A 22288-nucleotide genomic window follows, 5' to 3' on the forward strand; every position below is an offset into this window, starting at 1 on the left:
ACTTTATGGGGGCAGCCTCCTCCGGCTTCTCAATGTAAAAAACAGGACATGGAGCGAAAAAGCCCGAGCCGTTCCAGAGAGGGGGCGTGGCCAGACACAGCTCATTTACATATTTAAAGCTACAGACACAGAAACAGCCTGTTCTGAGCAGGGCTGAAATAGAGGGGTTTCTAGACATGATCAAATACAGGATCAGAGTGGATTTACAACAACACACTTCACACACATGATGAAGAGGAGCGAGGACACTGATTTCACCTGAAGACGAGGATATGAGACTTTTAACAACTTAACAGATAAACTACCACTGAATGAGGATTATACAGAAAAAGAAAATGTAACTGACGTTGAAGAGTCAGTGAAGAATATGGAGCCATGATCTAAAGAGAGAAGGAAGAAGTATTTATTCTCTCAAACTTCTTACATGTGGAGCAGCTTTTAACTGAGGCTTCTCTGAAAACGAGGAAACTCAGTTGAATCTTTCAGCTTTGCTCCTCTTCCTAGAATGAATCATAGTTTGATCAGCCCTCCCTCTTCTTCCTGCTCTCACACACAGCCTGCTGCACTCTGTCGCCATACTTCCTGGTTCCCTCCCCTTCATATCTACAGTTTATGGATGGGTGTAACAAACAAGAGCTGCACAGTCACATGCACAGTCACATGCTTAGTGGATAACAGGTAAAACTAGTTTCAGATATGAGGAAGTGAATCTCACACAGTCGTTGTTACCGAGAAGAGAAATGGCGCAGAAAGGAGTTCAGCTGGACCAGGAAACTCTTTCTTGTTCCATCTGTCTGGATCTCCTGAATGATCCGGTGACTGTTCCCTGTGGACACAGCTACTGCATGAACTGTATTGAAGGACACTGGGATAAAGAGGATTATAAAGCAGTCTATACCTGCCCTCAGTGCAGAGAGGACTTCATACCGAGGCCTGTCCTGAAGAAAAGCACCATGTTGGCAGATTTAGTGGAGAAGCTGAAGAAGACTGGACTCCAAGCTGCTCCTGCTGATCTCTGCTATGCTGGATCTGAAGACGTGGCCTGTGATGTCTGCACCGGGAGGAAACTGAAAGCCTGTAAGTCCTGTCTGCAGTGTCTGGCCTCTTACTGTGAGAATCACCTCCAGCCTCATTTTCAAGTACCTCCATTGAAGAAACACAAGCTGGTGGAGCCCTCCAAGAAGCTCCAGGAGAACGTGTGCTCTCGTCATGATGAGGTGATGAAGATGTTCTGTCGTACTGATCAGCAGTCTATCTGCTATCTCTGCTATGTGGACGAACACAAAGGTCACGACACAGTCACAGCTGCAGCAGAAAGGAGCGAGAAGCAGAGAGAGCTCGAGGTGAGTCGACAAAACACCCAGCAGAGAATCCAGGACGGAGAGAAAGATGTGAAGCTGCTCCAACAGGAGGTGGAGGCTATCAATGGCTCTGCTGATCAAACAGTGGGGAACAGTGAGAAGATGTTCACTGAGCTGATCCGTCTCATGGAGAAAAGACGCTGTGATGTGAAGCAGCAGGTCAGATCCCAGCAGCATACTGAAGTGAGTCGAGTCAGAGAGCGTCAGGAGAAGCTGGAGCAGGAGATCACTGAGCTGAAGAGGAAAGATGCCGAGATGGAGAAGCTGTCACACACACAGGACCACATCCAGTTTCTACAGGACTACCCCTCAGTGTCAGCACTCAGTGAATCTACACACTCATCCAGCATCAAGATCCGTCCTCTGAGGTACTTTGAGGACTTGACAGCAGCTGTGTCAGAAGTCAGAGATAAACTACAGGACGTCCTGACAGACAAATGGACAAACATCTCACAGACACTGACTGAAGTGGAAGTTTTACTGTCACAACCAGAAAACATGACCAGAGCTGAGTTCTTACAATATTCATGTGACATCACACTGGATCCAAACACAGCAAACACACAGCTGTTATTATCTGATGAGAACAGAAAAGTAACACGAGTGAGTGAAGATCAGTCTTATTCTAGTCACCCAGACAGATTCACTGTTTGGTATCAGGTCCTGAGTAAAGAGAGTCTGACTGGACGTTGTTACTGGGAGGTGGAGTGGACAGGAACAGTTGATGTAGCAGTCACATACAAGAATATCAGCAGAGCAGGAGACTCCGATGAATGTTGGTTTGGAGATAATGACAAATCTTGGAGGTTAGATTGTTCCAACAACAGTTATGACTTTTATCACAACAAAGTCAGGACTCCTCTCTCAGGTCCTGAGTCCTCCAGAGTAGGAGTGTACCTGGATCACAGAGCAGGTATTCTGTCCTTCTACAGCATCTCTGAAACCATGACTCTCCTCCACAGAGTCCAGACCACATTCACTCAGCCTCTACATGCTGGACTCTGGATTTCTGTTGGATCCTCTGCTGAGGTGTGTAAACTGAAATAGACAGAAGTCATTTTAGAGACAGCAGATGTGTGTGATTCTGGTCTGAGTGTGAGAATGTCTCTAATTGTGAACCAGACTTTACCTCAGTGGATTAAAAGAGTACAAAAAAAAATAGACGATCATAAAAAAACAGGTGGACAAAAGAACCTCATTTACAGCCGTATTTAGCATAACATCTGGCGTTTCCCTGGCAACGATAAACATGTTGTTTTGGTGTAAATATTTGAGTTGATGTTAGTACTCAACAACAACATATCTAACATGGTGATGAATGTTGATATTTTAGTGTAAAACTTCTACATATTATAACTTTAAATGTTGAACAGTTTGTTTGTTGTTTTTTTTTGCTCTTAAGAGTCAAAATGTTTTCAACCTTTTTCCTTCACTTCTACTTTTAGAATCTTTGCTGCCTGGGTGTTAAAGTGTGTAAATGTCTTTTAGTTGTGTTTCTGTGAGTGTACGAAGGAGGCGTCCTGTGTTATATACCGACAGGAAAACATGGAGTGTAAATCAAACTGGGATCAGTCAATAAACAGATGATTGGGTGTTAATGGACTCCTGTTGTTCTTATTCATGACTTGTCCTGCAGCTGTTTCATGTTTAACTTGTTTCTCAGGTAGTTTGTTTATAACTGCAGGATGGATGGAAAAACAGATATTGCAAGAAATGTGATGAATTTGATTGAATTCTAATGATTCAATGCAGAAGTATTAAATCCTGCAGTTCCTGGAGTGTCCACTAGAGGCTGGCTGCAGAAGCACAGGACCCCAGCGCCCCCTGCAGGGACACACGGGGGACTCCAGCGCCCCCTGCAGGGACACAGGGGACTCCAGCGCCCCCTGCAGGAACACAGGGGACTCCAGCGCCCCCTGCAGGGGACGGTTTTCAACATTTCTGTTTACAGTGTATAGTTCACAAACCATGCATGCTAACTGTTCGGTATGAATGCTGTTAGTGTTTACCACCCTGACCTCTGAATCTATACAAGGTGTGTTCAAGCTCAGACAACCAAGTGTCAGCGCGTGAAGCACTTCATGATGAATCCACAGAGATTATTTTGTCAATAACCTTTAGTAACATTACATTAACAGTTTAGTTTGTAAAACTTAGAAACATTTGAATACAGGAAGACATAGAAAATTAAAAATAATTTTGTGCACTTTTCTGGGGCTAAATCAAAAGCTTTGTGGCATCCTAGTCGTTCCAGCACCTCACCTGCCTCGTCACCACCTTTTCACATACAATCATCTGTTTGTACCTCGGAAAAAGGTAAATGGCAGAATGCTCTGATTTACCCAGTGGGGGCAGGGAAGTGGCCTTGTAGCCCTCTTTGAAATGGCGTGTAGCAGTGATCCAGTGTATTGTTGCCCCCTGGTGGAGCAAGTGATGTGTTGGCAGAAGTTCAGCAAAACTTTCTTACGGTTTGCCTTTGTGTTATGAAAATAATAACGTAGCATTTTTAAGTGTCTACCTGTAGAAAACTGACCATTCATCTATCTGTGGTGATTATGCTTGCAGAAAGGGGTCCGTGGTGGGATGGCTGCTGTCGCCTGATCTACCAGCAGACCAGACTCCTGTGATCTACTGCAGTGAGAGAAGTCAAGAGGGTCAGGATGATGTCCTGCTGCAGGAGTCAGGGACTGGATGTGCTCAGTTGTATTGCTGTTCTTTGTTTACTTTTCTGTTACATTGACTTATCTTTTTCTATCCTTTTACAGATAGAAAGGAGTTTCGATCAGAACATCACAACAAAGGATCCACTTCCTGTCTGAGGATCCACTTCCTGTTAGAGCTTCACACTTGACCAGCAGGATTCTAGCAGGATCGACACAAGTGCCAACCGGACATTCAGAACTCATTCTGTAACCAGTAACATGACTTTATGGGGACAGCCTCCTCCGGCTTTCAATGTAAAAAACAGGACATGGAGCGAAAAAGCCCGAGCCGTTCCAGAGAGGGGGCGTGGTCAGACACAGCTCATTTACATATTTAAAGCTACAGACACAGAAACAGCCTGTTCTGAGCAGGGCTGAAATAGAGGGGTTTATAGACATGATCAAATACAGGATCAGAGTGGATTTACAACAACACACTTCACACACATGATGAAGAGGAGCGAGGACACTGATTTCACCTGAAGAAGAGGAGATGAGACTTTTAACAACCTAACAGATAAACTACCACTGAATGAGGATTATACAGAAAAAGAAAATGTAACTGAAGTTGCAGAGTCAGAGAAGAATATGGAGCCATGATCTAAAGAGAGAAGGAAGAAGTATTTATTCCCTCAAACTTCTTAAATGTGGAGCAGCTTTTAACCGAGGCTTCTCTGAAAATGAGGAAACTCAGTTGAATCTTTCAGCTTTGCTCCTCTTCCTGTAACGAATCATAGTTTGATCAGCCCTCCCTCTTCTTCCTGCTCTCACACACAGCCTGCTGCACTCTGTCGCCATACTTCCTGGTTCCCTCCCCTTCAGATCTACAGTTTATGGATGGGTGTAACCAACCAGAGCTGCACAGTCACATGCTTAGTGGATAACAGGTGAAACTTGTTTCAGTTATGAGGAAGTGAGTCTCAGACAGTCGTTGTTACCGAGAGGAGAAATGGCGCAGAAAGGAGTTCAGCTGGACCGGGAAACTCTTTCTTGTTCCATCTGTCTGGATCTCCTGAAGGATCCAGTGACTGTTTCCTGTGGACACAGCTACTGTATGGACTGTATTAAAGGACACTGGGATAAAGAGGATTATAAAGCAGTCTATACCTGTCCTCAGTGCAGAGAGGACTTCATACCGAGGCCTGTCCTGAAGAAAAGCACCATGTTGGCAGATTTAGTGGAGAAGCTGAAGAAGACTGGACTCCAAGCTGCTCCTGCTGATCTCTGCTATGCTGGATCTGAAGACGTGGCCTGTGATGTCTGCACCGGGAGGAAACTGAAAGCCTGTAAGTCCTGTCTGCAGTGTCTGGCCTCTTACTGTGAGAATCACCTCCAGCCTCATTTTGAAGCAGCTCCATTTAAAAAACACAAGCTGGTGGATCCCTCCAAGAAGCTCCAGGAGAACGTGTGCTCTCGTCATGATGAGGTGATGAAGATGTTCTGTCGTACTGATCAGCAGTCTATCTGTTATCTCTGCTCTGTGGACGAACACAAAGGTCACGACACAGTCTCAGCTGCAGCAGAAAGGAGCGAGAAGCAGAGAGAGCTCGAGGTGAGTCGACTAAACACCCAGCAGAGAATCCAGGACGGAGAGAAAGATGTGAAGCTGCTCCAACAGGAGGTGGAGGCTATCAATGGCTCTGCTGATAAAACAGTGGGGAACAGTGAGAAGATGTTCACTGAGCTGATCCGTCTCATGGAGAAAAGACGCTCTGATGTGACGCAGCAGGTCAGATCCCAGCAGCAAACTGAAGTGAGTCGAGTCAGAGAGCGTCAGGAGAAGCTGGAGCAGGAGATCACTGAGCTGAAGAGGAAAGACGCTGAGATGGAGAAGCTGTCACACACACAGGACCACATCCAGTTTCTACAGGACTACCCCTCAGTGTCAGCACTCAGTGAATCTACACACTCATCCAGCATCAAGATCCGTCCTCTGAGGTACTTTGAGGACGTGACAGCAGCTGTGTCAGAAGTCAGAGATAAACTACAGGACGTCCTGACACAGAAATGGACAAACATCTCACAGACACTGACTCAAGTGGATGTTTTACTGTCAGGACCAGAGGACATGACCAGAGCTGAGTTCTTACAATATTCATGTGACATCACACTGGATCCAAACACAGCACACACACAGCTGTTATTATCTGATGAGAACAGAAAAGTAACATGGACGAGTAAACGTCAGTCTTATTCTAGTCACCCAGACAGATTCACTGATTGTTGGCAGGTCCTGAGTAAAGAGAGTCTGACTGGACGTTGTTACTGGGAGGTGGAGTGGAGAGGAACAGTTCGTGTAGCAGTCACATACAAGAATATCAGCAGAGCAGGGATCTCAGATGACTGTGTGTTTGGATTTACTGACAAATCTTGGAGGTTAGATTGTTCCAACAACAGTTATTACTTTTATCACAACACAGTCAGGACTCCTGTCTCAGGTCCTCAGTCCTCCAGAGTAGGAGTGTACCTGGATCACAGAGCAGGTATTCTGTCCTTCTACAGCATCTCTGAAACCATGACTCTCCTCCACAGAGTCCAGACCACATTCACTCAGCCTCTACATGCTGGACTCTTTGTTTATCCTGTTGGATCCTCTGCTGAGGTGTGTAAACTGAAATAGACAGAAGTCATTTTAGAGACAGCAGATGTGTGTGATTCTGGTCTGAGTGTGAGCTTAGCATAACATCTAGTGTTTCCATGGCAACGATAAACATGTCGTTTTGGTGTAAATATTTGAGTTGATGTTAGTACTCAACAACAACATATATAACATGGTGATAAATGTTGATATTTTAGTGTAAAACTTCTACATATTATAACTTTAAATGTTGAACAGTTTGTTTTTAATCTGTTTTTTTTGCTCTTAAGAGTCAAAATGTTTTCAACCTTTTTCCTTCACTGATACTTTTAGAATCTTTGCTGCCTGGCTGTTAAAGTGTGTAAATGTCTTTTAGTTGTGTTTCTGTGAGTGTACAAAGGAGGCGTCCTGTGTTATATACCGACAGGAAAACATGGAGTGTAAATCAAACTGGGATCAGTCAATAAACAGATGATTGGGTGTTAATGGACTCCTGTTGTTCTTATTCATGACTTGTCCTGCAGCTGTTTCATGTTTAACTTGTTTCTCAGGTAGTTTGTTTATAACTGCAGGAAGGATGGAAAAACTGATATTGCAAGAACTGTGATTAATTTGATTGAATTCTACTAATTAAATGCAGAAGTATTAAATCCTGCAGTTCCTGGAGTGTCCACTAGAGGCTGGCTGCAGTACCTGGAGTGTCCACTAGAGGCTGGCAGCAGCAGCACAGGAAGTCACATACACACCCATTCAAACAGCCTGTTTTTACAGCAGACATGAACATGTTTACAGCCTGCTTCAAAAAACCAAATAGGTGTGATTAGCTCATGTCTCCATCCACACACACTGTATTGGGGGGCATGTTTTGATGACTCATCAGTTTTGATTGGATGAAGGATCAGAGTTATTCACAATGAGGCGTGTAGCTGAGCTGATGGACAGGTTTGTCAGGAGGCTTAAATCCCGCCTCAGCTTCAGCTCTCAGCCTGTTGTTAGGTTGACTCAAAGTTATCCCATTCATGGGACTCCAGCGCCCCCTGCAGGAACACACAGAGGACTCCAGCGCTCCCTCCAGGGGACGGCTTTAAACATTTCTGTTTACAGTGTGTAGTTCACAAACCATGCATGCTGACTGTTCGGTCTGAATGCTGTTAGTGTTTACCACCCTGACCTCTGAATCTATACAAGGTGTGTTCAAGCTCAGATCACCAAGTGTCAGCGCGTGAAGCACTTCATGATGAATCCGCAGAGATTATTTTGTCAATAAACTTTAGTAACATTACATGAACGGTTTCGTTTGTAAAACTTAGAAACATATGAATACAGGAAGACATAGAAAATTAAAAATTACTTTGTGCACTTTTCTGGGGCTAAATCAAAAGCTTTGTGGCATCCTAGTCGTTCCAGCACCTCACCTGCCTCGTCACCACCTTTTCATATACAATCATCTGTTTGTACCTCGGCAAAAGGTAAATGGCAGAATGCTCTGATTTACCCAGTGGGGGCAGGGAAGTGGCCTTGTAGCCCTCTTTGAATGGCGTGTAGCAGTGATCCAGTGTATTGTTGCCCCCTGGTGGAGCAAGTGACGTGTTGGAAGAAGTTCAGCATAACTTTCTTAAGGTTTGCCTTTGTGTTATGAAAATAATAAACCAGCATTTTTAAGTGTCTACCTTTAGAGAACTGACCTTTCATCTATCTGTGGTGATTATGCTTGCAGAAAGGGGTCCGTGGTGGGATGGCTGCTGTCGTCTGATCTACCAGCAGACCAGACTCCTGTGATCTACTGCAGTGAGAGAAGTCAAGAGGGTCAGGATGATGTCCTGCTGCAGGAGTCAGGGACTGGATCGGCTCAGTTACTTTGCTTCATGGTGATATCTTCACAAGGCCACCCCAGCTCCAACCTGAGAACTGCTGGATCACTGTCTATTGGATGATATTATGTTTTAGGATGTTAGGTTGGTGGAATCATTTGTGTCACAATAATGACAGTTTACATCTCCATCAGTTAGCCTATCATCTATGGAAAGATGAAATAAGCAGTTTAGAGCCAGAACAGGTGTTCAGCATCACATTGCTCCTCACACTGAGTCAAATAGGACGCAGGAAGTTCAGGGGAACTTGTAGTATCTGCAGCCAGACAGCATCAGTATATAGTAACCCAGAGGTGATCAAAACACTGCAATCTATTGAGATGAAAACAAGCTGTTCTTTGTGGACTTTTCTGTTACACTGACTTATCCATTTCTATCCTCTTAGCGACCGAAAGGAGTTTCTATCAGAACATCACAACAAAGGATCCACTTCCTGTCAGAGAACCCACTTGCTGTTCGAGCTTCACACTTGACTCTCGAAAAGGATCGACACAAGTGCCAACCGGACATTCAGTACTCATTCTGTAACCAGTAACATGACTTTATGGGGGCAGCCTCCTCCGCCTTCTCACCGTAAACAACAGGACATGGAGCGAGAAAGCACAGAGCACACCCGAGTCGTTCCAGAGAGGGGGCGTGGTCAGACAACGCTCATTTACATATTTAAAGCTACAGACACAGAAACAGCCTGTTCTGAGCAGGGCTGATCTAAATAATAATAACAATACATTTTATTTAATGGTGCCTTTCAAGCCACCCAAGGTCACCTTACAGTGGTTAAAGGCAGTACAGGAGGTTAAAACCAAACATAAAGCAAACAAAAGACAGGTGTAGTGTGAAGTGAACAGTTACAGTGAGTATACCAGTTTAAACAGGTGGGTTTTGAGTTGGGATTTAAAGGTGGAGATGGACTCTGACTGTCTTTTGTTGGGGGGGAGGGAGTTCCAAAGTCTGGGTGCCGAGCAGCTGAAGGCTCGGGCACCCATGGTACTGAGGCTTGGTGTGGGGATGGTTAGCAGTCCAGCAGAGGTTGAGCGGAGGGTGCGTGAGGGGCTGTAGTGATGGAGGAGGTCGCAGAGGTAAGTGGGGGCTAGGCGGTGAAGAGCTTTGTAAGTAAGGAGGAGGTTTTTGTAGTCAATGCGATATTGTACAGGGAGCCAGTGAAGTTCGATGAGAATGGGGGTCATGTGATCAGATGACTTGGTGTGAGTAATGATCCGGGCGGCAGAGTTCTGCATGAGTTGTAGTCTGTTGATGAGTTTGGCCAGTGAGGAGGGCATTGCAATAGTCGATGTGGGAAGTGACAAATGAGGGAACTAGGATTTCGGTGCTGGACTGGGACAGTGATGGGCGGAGTCTGGAAATGTTACGGAGGTGGAAGAGGGCAGTCCGGGTGATGTTTCTAATGTGGGGAGCAAATGAGAGGATGTGTCCAGAATGACGCCGAGGCTTTTGACTTGGGAGAAGAAGGGTACAGGGAAACTGTTGATGATGATGGGTGGTACAGGGGTGTGTTGTGAGTTGGTGAGGGTGGATTTGGAACCGATGAGCAGGGCCTCGGTTTCGTTGCCGTTGAGTTTCAGGAAGTTCCTGCTCATCCAGTTCCGAATGTCTTCCATGCAGGTGATGAGGGAGGTGGGAGGGGTGGCGGCTGTGGGTTTGGAGGAGATGTAGACCTGTGTGTCGTCGGCGTAACAGTGAAATTGGATCCCATGATGGTGGAGGATTGTGCCCAGGGGGAGAAGGTAGATGATGAGGAGTAATGGACCCAAGACTGACCCCTGGGGAACACCCAGTGAAACACCCAAACACCCAGACTTGTGGTCCCTTATTTGCACAAATCGTTGGCGGTCAGTGAGGTATGATTAGGGCTGCAGCAAACGATTATTTTAGTAGTCGAGCATTCTATCGATTATTCTGGCGATTAATCGAGTAATCGGATACAATTTTTTTAAAATTTCATTAAATTTCTTGAACTTAATTTAATAGTAATACATGGCAATGACAATAACAGAAGTCAGTTAAATGAATAACCAATTCAATTCCTCTTAAGATAATTTTTTTTATTGGCAGACTTAACATAGCCGAACTGGTAGCTGCTTCTTTCAACAAAAAAGAGTGCATTTAAGTTTCATTGGCATATTCTGGATTTTAAAGATGACAAAAAAAAGTTGACAAAAAAACTGAAACATATTGCCACATTACACTCTTGTTTTTTTCTAAAGTACAAAAATAAATAACAGTAATTTCAAATTACTTTTTAAGAAGGTGTAAAAAAAAATTAAGATAAAACTGAGGCTTAATAATAAACAATGTCTTTCTCCACACTGTGTGTCTGTGTGCGCGCTCAGCTCTTTAAAGGAGCCTGTGGTTGCAATGAAGGAAAGTAAGCATATCAACATGCTCAGAACTGAGGCTCGCCCTGCGCTTCGATGCAATATTCCCTGCTGCAGAAAACAGGCGCTCTGATGGCGTAGATGTTGCTGGGATACACAGGAAGGACTGTGATAGCTTTGACAGTGTTGGATAGCGCGCTGCATTCACTTTCCACCATGACAGCGGATTCTCCTTCTTGGATAGAGGATGTTCTCCAAAGTACATCAAAACTTCCTTCTGGACATTTTGACTCAACTGCTGCTCCTCATCCTCTTCATCACTGGTGCTTGAGTCTGATGACCCCAGTATCTTTTCGAGCAATGATTTAGCACTAGTTAATGGCTTGTCTTGTGTTGTGCTGGGAGACCCAATTTCACTTGCATTCTTCTGCTTCGCTTCCTTTTTGGCAGCAAGTGCCAGGGTTTGTACTGTGCTTTGGACCTTGAAAACTTCATCAGGAGACAGGAACTTAAGTTTCCTAAACCTGGGATCTAAAGCAGCAGCAAGTAAGATATGGTTGGATTCAGGTTGAAACACATCTAGTCCTTGCCATCTTGCTGTGATCTGTTCTGTCACATCAGTTTGGTATGACTTGACTGGTGCAGTCTCAAAGGCTGGAGTCTGTATGGACTTCTTAAGACTTTGCACAAGCTGTGGAAGTGCAGAGAGGGTAACATATTCTTGCCCACTCAGAAATACAGTTGCTCCTTCAAATGGCTCAAGGGCCTGGTTCAGCTCCTGAATCACATCCCACTGTTCAGGCTTGAGATCAAGGTAGTGTTTTCCTCTTGGTGTCACTGCTGGGTCAGATAATGCAGCAGTTACTGGCCATCTCTGTTCCAACAGCCTGGACAGCATGTGGAAAGTACTGTTCCAGCGAGTGCTTACATCCTGCACCAGCATGTGTGACGGTGTGCCCATTTGCTGCTGCTTATCCTTTAGTTTGGTGCATGCTAGCTCGCTCTTCTTAAAGTGTTCAACAAGACATCTTGCAGCAGCTACACACTTAGAGATAGCCTGGTTTTTCTTCAGAGCGCCCTGCACCACCAAGTTAAGCGTGTGTCCTGCACATCGCACTGATGCCCATCCATTTTTTTCAGCCAAAATCTTAGCTGCTGCTACAACATTAGCACCGTTGTCATGGACAACAGCTTTGATTTTTTCTGGTGAAATGTTAAACTTTGCAATAACATCCTCAATCCACTCTGCAATATTTGTAGCTGTGTGTCTCTCTTCAAGTGGCATTGTTGTCAGGCTGTGGGACTCCATTCGCCAGTCCTCCCCAAGAAAGTGGCACGTCACACCCAGATATGCTTCTGTAGCAACGCTGGTCCAGATGTCGATTGTGAGAGCGATGCTGTCGGTCTCTTTTAGCATGTTTTTTAACTTGCCTTTAATGTCCTCGTACTTTTTCTCCATCATTTTCATGAAGTAGGTTCTTGAAGGAAGCGCATAGTTTGGATTGAAAGCGAAAATCCTCTTCTGGAATCCTTCATCCTCCACCATGGACAGTGGACGCATGTCTGTGACAATCATGTTCAGAATGCGGTCTGTGAAGTCAGCAGCTTGCGCAGTTGAACATGACGGAGCCCTCTGTACAAAGCTGTCCAAAGTACCACTCTGCGATTTACTGGAGAAAAACAAAAAGTAGTAGAGTATAATTAATTTTGTTATTTATTCATTGATTACCAGGCCTAAATTAATGGCAAATGTACATATTATGATGTGATCTCCAACTGATGACCCTACTCTCTGCAATAGAATTAAAATGAATAAAGCCAATATATTGTCATAAAATAAATACCTAAACAAATAAATAACACGTTGACCAGGTCTGACAACCTCGTGTGTGCGCACGCCTGTGTGTGAGTGAGATATAATATGAGACATAATCATAATAATCTCGTCATGTGGCCACTACAATTATTTCCCCTGTTAATCAGCCATTATTCGGCTACGTGTATGTTATTTACGTGCCGTAATCTCCAATCACTGATCTAAATTAAATACTTCTGTGAACGTGACAATAACATTAGACTTACCTGTTGGATCCGCTCGGCAGACTCGATGCATAAAGCGGATGCTTTCGGCTCAGGTGTTGTAGCATTGAAGTAGTGCTGTTATGGTGTGCTAATTCTGTTTTGCAGTACACGCATTGTACTGTATTTTGCTCCCGATTTAGTTTATAATGGTCCCACACTTTCGACAGTTTACGTCGTTTTCTTTGCTCTCCTTGTCGCTCGTCTCCCTCGGTCTCCGGCCTCCTGCGCGCACATGTAGGCATCAAAAGCGGAAGTGGCTTAGACGAAGCATCGAGTCAGAGAATTTTGCCTCGATGCATTTTTGTAATCGAATTACTCGAATAACTCGAGGAATCGTTTCAGCCCTAGGTATGATGTAAACCAGCGGAGTGCAGCACCAGTGATCCCAATGCCAGCCAGGCGGTTCAGGAGTAGTGTGTGGGAGATAGTGTTGAATGCTGCGCTGAGGTCGAGGAGGATGAGTATGGTCAGAAGTCCGGAGTCAGCTGCACAGAGAGGTCATTGGTGATTTTGACTAGGGCTGTTTCAGTGCTGTGTTTTGGACAGAAACCGGATTGGAAGGGTTCATGGAGGTTGTTTGTGTTGAGGTGGGACTGTAGTTGAGCGGCAACCACCCTTTCAAGTGTTTTGGAGATGAAGGGGAGGTTGGAGATGGGCCGGTAGAGGTTGAGGTCAGTTGGGTCAGCACTGTTTTTTTTCAGGATGGGAGTGATAGCAGCTAGTTTGAGAGTGGGGGGTAAAGTGCCAGTGGTGAGGGAGGAGAGAATAATATTGGTGATCATCGCAGAAATGGATGGCAGACAGGCTTTGACGAGGGAGGTGGGAAGAGGATCAAGCTGGCAGGTGGTGGTTTTAGCTTTAGCCTTAAAGAGAGAAGGAAGAAGCATTTATTCCCTCAAACTTCTTAAATGTGGAGCAGCTTTTAACTGAGGCTTCTCTGAAAACGAGGAAACTCAGTTGAATCTTTCAGCTTAGCTTCTCTTCCTGTAATGAATCATAGTTTGATCAGCCCTCCCTCTTCTTCCTGCTCTCACACACAGCCTGCTGCACTCTGTCTCCATACTTCCTGGTTCCCTCCCTTTCAGAGCTACAGTTTAGGGATGGGTGTAACCAACAAGAGCTACACAGTCACATGCACAGACACATGCTTTGAGATCAGAGGTGAAACTAGTTTCAGTTATGAGGAAGTGAATCTCACACAGTCGTTGTTACAGAGAGCAGAAATGGCACAGAAAGGAGTTCAGCTTGACCAGGAAACTCTTTCTTGTTCCATCTGTCTGGATCTCCTGAAGGATCCGGTGACTGTTTCTTGTGGACACAGTTACTGCATGCAGTGTATTAAAGGACACTGGGATAAAGAGGATTATAAGGCAGTCTATACCTGTCCTCAGTGCAGAGAGGACTTCATACCGAGGCCTGTCCTGAAGAAAAGCACCATGTTGGCAGATTTAGTGGAGAAGCTGAAGAAGACTGGACTCCAAGCTGCTCCTGCAGATCACTGCTATGCTGGATCTGAAGACGTGGCCTGTGATGTCTGCACCGGGAGGAAACTGAAAGCCTGTAAGTCCTGTCTGCAGTGTCTGGCCTCTTACTGTGAGAATCACCTCCAGCCTCATTTTGAAGCAGCTCCATTTAAGAAACACAAGCTGGTGGAGCCCTCCAAGAAGCTCCAGGAGAACGTCTGCTCTCGTCATGATGAGGTGATGAAGATGTTCTGTCGCACTGATCAGCAGTCTATCTGTTATCTCTGCTCTGTGGACGAACACAAAGGTCACGACACAGTCTCAGCTGCAGCAGAAAGGAGCGAGAAGCAGAGAGAGCTCGAGGTGAGTCGACAAAACACCCAGCAGAGAATCCAGGACGGAGAGAAAGATGTGAAGCTGCTCCAACAGGAGGTGGAGGCTATCAATGGCTCTGCTGATAAAACAGTGAGGAACAGTGAGAAGATGTTCACTGAGCTGATCCGTCTCATGGAGAAAAGACGCTCTGATGTGAAGCAGCAGGTCAGATCCCAGCAGCAAACTGAAGTGAGTCGAGTCAGAGAGCGTCAGGAGAAGCTGGAGCAGGAGATCACTGAGCTGAAGAGGAAAGACGCTGAGATGGAGAAGCTGTCACACACACAAGATCACATCCAGTTCCTACAGGACTACCCCTCAGTGTCAGCACTCAGTGAATCTACACACTCATCCAGCATCAAGATCCGTCCTCTGAGGTACTTTGAGGACGTGACAGCAGCTGTGTCAGAAGTCAGAGATAAACTACAGGACGTCCTGACAGACAAATGGACAAACATCTCACAGACACTGACTGAAGTGGATGTTTTACTGTCAGAACCAGAGGACATGACCAGAGCTGAGTTCTTACAATATTCATGTGACATCACACTGGATCCAAACACAGCAAACACACGGCTGTTATTATCTGATAAGAACAGAAAAGTAACACGAGTGAGTAAACATCAGTCTTATTCTAGTCACCCAGACAGATTCACGTATTGGTGTCAGGTCCTGAGTAAAGAGAGTCTGACTGGACGTTGTTACTGGGAGGTGGAGAGGAGAGGAGGAGTTTATGTAGCAGTCACATTCAAGAACATCAGCAGAGCAGGGATCTCATATGAATGTTGGTTTGGATATAATGACAAATCTTGGATGTTAAATTGTTCCAACAACAGTTATAACTTTTATCACAACAAAGTCGAGACTCCTCTCTCAGGTCCTCAGTCTTCCAGAGTAGGAGTGTACCTGGATCACAGAGCAGGTATTCTGTCCTTCTACAGCATCTCTGAAACCATGACTCTCCTCCACAGAGTCCAGACCACATTCACTCAGCCTCTACATGCTGGACTCTTTGTTTATGATGATGGATCCTCTGCTGAGGTGTGTAAACTGAAATAGACAGAAGTCATTATAGAGACAGCAGATGTGTGTGACTCTGGTCTGAGTGTGAGAGAAGCACGTCTCTAAGTGTGAACCAGAATTTACCTCACGGGATTAAAAGAGTAAAAAAATAAATAACATAAAAATAAACCATCAGAAAAAAACAGGTGGAAAAAAGAGCCTCATTTACAGCTGTATTTAGCATAACATCTGGTGTTTCCATAGCAACGATAAACATGTTGTTTTGGTGTAAATATTTGAGTTGATGTTAGTACTCAACAACAACATATATAACATGGTGATGAATGTTGATATTTTAGTGTAAAACTTCTACATATAATAACTTTAAATGTTGAACAGTTTGTTGTTTTTTTTGCTCTTAAGAGTCAACATGTTTTCAACCTTTTTCCTTCACTTCTACTTTTAGAATCTTTGCTGCCTGGGTGTTAAAGTGTGTAAATGTCTTTTAGTTGTGTTTCTGTGAGTGTACGAAGGAGGCGTCCTGTGTTATATACCGACAGGAAAACATGGAGTGTAAATCAAACTGGGATCAGTCAATAAACAGATGATTGGGTGTTAATGGACTCCTGTTGTTCTTATTCATGACTTGTCCTGCAGCTGTTTCATGTTTCACTTGTTTCTCAGGTAGTTTGTTTATAACTGCAGGAAGGATGGAAAAACTGATATCGCAAGAAATGTGATCAATTTGATTGAATTCTAATGATTCAATGCAGAAGTATTAAATCCTGCAGTTCCTGGAGTGTCCACTAGAGGCTGGCTGCAGAAGCACAGGACTCCAGCGCCCCCTGCAGGGACACACGGGGGACTCCAGCGCCCCCTGCAGGGACACACGGGGGACTCCAGCGCCCCCTTGCAGGGACACACGGGGACTCCAGCGCCCCCTGCAGGGGACGGTTTTAAACATTTCTGTTTACAGTGTGTAGTTCACAAACCATGCATGCTGACTGTTCGGTATAAATGATGTTAGTGTTTACCACCCTGACCTCTGAATCTATACAAGGTGTGTTCAAGCTCAGACAACCAAGTGTCAGCACGTGAAGCACTTCATGATGAATCCGCAGAGATTATTTTGTCAATAACCTTTAGTAACATTACATGAACAGTTTAGTTTGTAAAACTTAGAAACATATGAATACAGGAAGACATAGAAAATGAAAAATAATTTTGTGCACTTTTCTGGGGCTAAATCAAAAGCTTTGTGGCATCCTAGTCGTTCCAGCACCTCACCTGCCTCGTCACCACCTTTTCACATACAATCATCTGTTTGTACCTCGGCAAAAGGTAAATGGCAGAATGCTCTGATTTACCCAGTGGGGGCAGGGAAGTGGCCTTGTAGCCCTCTTTGAATGGCGTGTAGCAGTGATCCAGTGTATTGTTGCCCCCTGGTGGAGCAAGTGACGTGTTGACAGAAGTTCAGCATAACTTTCTTAAGGTTTGCCTTTGTGTTATGAAAATAATAAACAAGCATTTTTAAGTGTCTACCTTTAGAGAACTGACCATTCATCTATCTGTGGTGATTATCAGAAAGGGGTCGTGGTGGGATGGCTGCTGTCGTCTGATCTACCAGCAGACCAGACTCCTGTGATCTACTGCAGTGAGAGAAGTCAAGAGGGTCAGGATGATGTCCTGCTGCAGGAGTCAGGGACTGGATGGGCTCAGTTGTTTTGCTTCATGGTGATATCTTCACACGGCCACCCCAGCTCCAACTGAGATCTGCTGGATCACTGTCTACTGGATGATATTATGTTTTAGGATGTTCGGTTGGTGGAATCATTTGTGTCACAATAATGACAGTTTACATCTCCATCAGTTAGCCTGTCATCTAAGGAAAGATTAAATAAGCAGTTTAGAGCCAGAACAGGTGTTCAGCATCATATTGCTCCTCACACTGAGTCAAATAGGACGCAGGAAGTTCAGGGGAACTTGTAGTATCTGCAGCACGACAGCATCAGTATATAGTAACCCAGAGGTGATCAAAACACTGCAATCTATTGAGATAAAAACAAGCTGTTCTTTGTGGACTTTTCTGTTACACTGACTTATTCATTTCTATCCTCTTAGCGACCGAAAGGAGTTTCTATCAGAACATCACAACAAAGGATCCACTTCCTGTCAGAGGACCCACTTGCTGTTCGAGCTTCACACTTGACTCTCGAACAGGATCGACACAAGTGCCAACCGGACATTCAGAACTCATTCTGTAACCAGTAACATGACTTTATGGGGGCAGCCTCCTCCGCCTTCTCACCGTAAACAATAGGACATGGAGCGAGAAAGCACAGAGCACACCCGAGTCATTCCAGAGAGGGGGCGTGGTCAGACACAGCACATTTACATATTTAAAGCTACAGAAACAGCCCGTTCTGAGCAGGGCTGATCTAAAGAGAGAAGGAAGAAGTATTTATTCCCTCAAACTTCTTAAATGTGGAGCAGTTTTTAACTGAGGCTTCTCTGAAAACGAGGAAACTCAGTTGAATCTTTCAGCTTAGCTCCTCTTCCTGGAATGAATCATAGTTTGATCAGCCCTCCCTCTTCTTCCTGCTCTCACACACAGCCTGCTGCACTCTGTCGCCATACTTCCTGGTTCCCTCCCCTTCAGATCTACAGTTTATGGATGGGTGTAACCAACCAGAGCTGCACAGTCACATGCTTATCGGATAACAGGTGAAACTAGTTTCAGTTATGAGGAAGTGAATCTCACACAGTCGTTGTTACCGAGAGGAGAAATGGCGCAGAAAGGAGTTCAGCTGGACCAGGAAACTCTTTCTTGTTCCATCTGTCTGGATCTCCTGAAGGATCCGGTGACTGTTCCCTGTGGACACAGTTACTGCATGGACTGTATTAAAGGACACTGGGATAAAGAGGATTATAAAGCAGTCTACAGCTGCCCTCAGTGCAGACAGGACTTCATACCGAGGCCTGTCCTGAAGAAAAACACCATGTTGGCAGATTTAGTGGAGCAGCTGAAGAAGACTGGACTCCAAGCTGCTCCTGCTGATCTCTGCTATGCTGGATCTGAAGACGTGGCCTGTGATGTCTGCACCGGGAGGAAACTGAAAGCCTGTAAGTCCTGTCTGCAGTGTCTGGCCTCTTACTGTGAGAATCACCTCCAGCCTCATTATGAAGCAGCTCCGTTGAAGAAACACAAGCTGGTGGAGCCGTCCAAGAAGCTCCAGGAGAACGTGTGCTCTCGTCATGATGAGGTGATGAAGATGTTCTGTCGTACTGATCAGCAGTCTATCTGTTATCTCTGTTTAATGGACGAACACAAAGGTCACGACACAGTCTCAGCTGCAGCAGAAAGGAGCGAGAAGCAGAGAGAGCTCGAGGTGAGTCGACTAAACATCCAGCAGAGAATCCAGGACGGAGAGAAAGATGTGAAGCTGCTCCAACAGGAGGTGGAGGCCATCAATGGCTCTGCTAATAAAACAGTGAGGAACAGTGAGAAGATGTTCACTGAGCTGATCCGTCTCATGGAGAAAAGACGCTCTGATGTGACGCAGCAGGTCAGATCCCAGCAGCAAACTGAAGTGAGTCGAGTCAGAGAGCGTCAGGAGAAGCTGGAGCAGGAGATCACTGAGCTGAAGAGGAAAGACGCTGAACTGGAGAAGCTGTCACACACACAGGACCACATCCAGTTTCTACAGGACTACCCCTCAGTGTCAGCACTCAGTGAATCTACACACTCATCCAGCATCAAGATCCGTCCTCTGAGGTACTTTGAGGACGTGACAGCAGCTGTGTCAGAAGTCAGAGATAAACTACAGGACGTCCTGACAGACAAATGGACAAACATCTCACAGACACTGACTCAAGTGGATGTTTTACTGTCAGGACCAGAAAACATGACCAGAGCTGAGTTCTTACAATATTCATGTGACATCACACTGGATCCAAACACAGCATACAAATATCTGTTATTATCTGATCAGAGTAGAAAAGTATCACGAGTGAGTAAACATCAGTCTTATTCTAGTCACCCAGACAGATTCACTTATTGGGATCAGGTCCTGAGTAAAGAGAGTCTGACTGGACGTTGTTACTGGGAGGTGGAGAGGAGAGGAAGAGTTTGTGTAGCAGTCACATACAAGAACATCAGCAGAGCAGGAGACTCACATGAATGTTTGTTTGGATTAAATGACAAATCTTGGAGGTTAGATTGTGACAACAGCAGTTATAACTTTTATCACAACAAAGTCCAGACTCCTGTCTCAGGTCCTCAGTCCTCCAGAGTAGGAGTGTACTTGGATCACAGAGCAGGTATTCTGTCCTTCTACAGCATCTCTGAAACCATGACTCTCCTCCACAGAGTCCAGACCACATTCACTCAGCCTCTACATGCTGGATTCTTTGTTTATCCTGTTGGAGACTCTGCTGAGGTGTGTAAACTGAAATAGACAGAAGTCATTTTAGAGACAGCAGATGTGTGTGATTCTGGTCTGAGTGTGAGAGAAGCACGTCTCTAAGTGTGACCCAGAATTTACCTCACGGGATTAAAAGAATATGAAAATAAACAATCAGAAAAAAACAGGTGGACAAAAGAGCCTCATTTACAGCCGTATTTTGCATAACATCTGGTGTTTCCATGGCAACGATAAACATGTTGTTTTGGTGTAAATATTTGAGTTGATGTTAGTACTCAACAACAACATATATAACATGGTGATGAATGTTGATATTTTAGTGTAAAACTTCTACATATAATAACTTTAAATGTTGAACAGTTTGTTGTTGTTTTTTTGCTCTTAAGAGTCAAAATGTTTTCAACCTTTTTCCTTCACTTCTACTTTTAGAATCTTTGCTGCCTGGGTGTTAAAGTGTGTAAATGTCTTTTAGTTGTGTTTCTGTGAGTGTACGAAGGAGGCGTCCTGTGTTATATACCGACAGGAAAACATGGAGTGTAAATCAAACTGGGATCAGTCAATAAACAGATGATTGGGTGTTAATGGACTCCTGTTGTTCTTATTCATGACTTGTCCTGCAGCTGTTTCATGTTTCACTTGTTTCTCAGGTAGTTTGTTTATAACTGCAGGAAGGATGGAAAAACAGATATTGCAAGAAATGTGATTAATTTGATTGAATTCTAATGATTCAATGCAGAAGTATTAAATCCTGCAGTTCCTGGAGTGTCCACTAGAGGCTGGCTGCAGTACCTGGAGTGTCCACTAGAGGCTGGCTGCAGCAGCACAGGAAGTCACATACACACCCATTCAAAAAGCCTGTTTTTACAGCAGACATGAACATGTTTACAGCCTGCTTCAAAAAACCAAATAGGTGTGATTAGCTCATGTCTCCATCCACACACACTGTACGGGGGGAATGTTTTGATGACTCAGCAGTTTTGATTGGAGGAAGGATCAGAGTTATTCACAATAATGCGTGTAGCTGAGTTGATGGACAGGTTTGTCAGGAGGCTTAAATCCCGCCTCAGCTCCAGCTCTCAGTCTGTCGTTAGGTTGACTCAAAGTTATCCCATCCATGGGACACCAGCGTCCCCTGCAGGAACACACGGGGGACTCCAGCGCCCCCTGCAGGGACACAGGGGACTCCAGCGCCCCCTGCAGAAACACACAGGGGACTCCAGCGCCCCCTGCAGGAACACAAAGGGGACTCCAGCGCCCCCTGCAGGGACACACAGTAGTATGAACACACATAGTGTCTTTCTGTAAAGCTCAGACTCTTTGAGCTGAAACACAACCCGGACCTCTGAATCTATAAAAGGTGTGTTCAAGCTCAGACAGCATCAAGTGTCGGCGTGTGAAGCACTTCATGATGAATCGTCTCTGTTATCAAACATAAATCTGTGTCTTCCAGCTGCACAGTCTCTCTCCTGTCAGGCTGAGGCTGTTTCACACAAAGAGCCTGCACTGAGCCCTTCCAGACAGAGGGAGCAGCAGCTGGTGTGATTTCACCGATTCAACACATCAGACGAGGAAACCTGACGGGAGACAGAGGATCGATTGTTCCACTCACGAGCTGTGGTTAACCTGTGGAGCAGACGCACGGCTCACACAGGAAGGAGTCAGTGTGTTCAACAGATGGCTCAGTGAGCACAGAGCGTATGTGACTGCATGATGTCTAATAATGCCACAGACTGGACTGCAAGTGAGCGCGTTGGAAGGCTCCTCTTTGACTTTTACGAGAGGCTGCATCCATGAACCTCAAATCTCTTCTCGAGTCACCCAATGAATGATGTCACTGAGATGTTTTACACATCATGTCATGTTTTATACTGCTGTTGAAACATTCAGAAGTAGAAAAAAGACGGAGCCTTTTTTTTTTAACCACAGTGCTCAGAACCAATCACAAATCTCAGGAAGGTTTGAAGATCTAAATGGAGAGAGGGTTTACTGAAAGGCAGAAGACGAGTAGTTTTGAGAAATATGTAAATATTTGTCAGATCTTTGAGATTTGCCAGCTGAGAGTTTGTTGTTTTCTCTTTGACTCCATCAGATATGAAA

General features: G+C 44.9%; 3 protein-coding genes across 3 annotated transcripts; all 3 read left to right on the forward strand.

The window, feature by feature from the left end:
- Positions 1-740: 740 nt before the first annotated feature.
- On the forward strand, positions 741-2963 carry LOC306837190 (tripartite motif-containing protein 16-like; the record flags this gene model as incomplete). Its single annotated transcript, XM_079364753.1, has 1 exon — positions 741-2963. The coding sequence occupies one exon, from the start codon at positions 741-743 to the stop codon at positions 2406-2408; it is 1668 nt and encodes a 555-aa protein (XP_079220879.1). The 3' UTR covers positions 2409-2963.
- A 2049-nt stretch (positions 2964-5012) lies between these two features.
- On the forward strand, positions 5013-15966 carry LOC306837191 (tripartite motif-containing protein 16-like; the record flags this gene model as incomplete). Its single annotated transcript, XM_079364754.1, has 2 exons — positions 5013-5162; positions 14289-15966. The coding sequence occupies 2 exons, from the start codon at positions 5013-5015 to the stop codon at positions 15822-15824; spliced, it is 1686 nt and encodes a 561-aa protein (XP_079220880.1). The 3' UTR covers positions 15825-15966.
- A 2485-nt stretch (positions 15967-18451) lies between these two features.
- On the forward strand, positions 18452-20224 carry LOC306837198 (tripartite motif-containing protein 16-like; the record flags this gene model as incomplete). Its single annotated transcript, XM_079364765.1, has 1 exon — positions 18452-20224. Exon 1 carries the CDS (start codon positions 18554-18556, stop codon positions 20222-20224), a length of 1671 nt encoding a protein of 556 aa, XP_079220891.1. The 5' UTR covers positions 18452-18553.
- Between the last annotated feature and the right edge of the window lie 2064 nt (positions 20225-22288).

This window comes from Symphodus melops (genome assembly GCF_947650265.1).
Source record: "Symphodus melops genome assembly, chromosome: 16".
Lineage (NCBI taxonomy): Eukaryota > Metazoa > Chordata > Actinopteri > Labriformes > Labridae > Symphodus > Symphodus melops.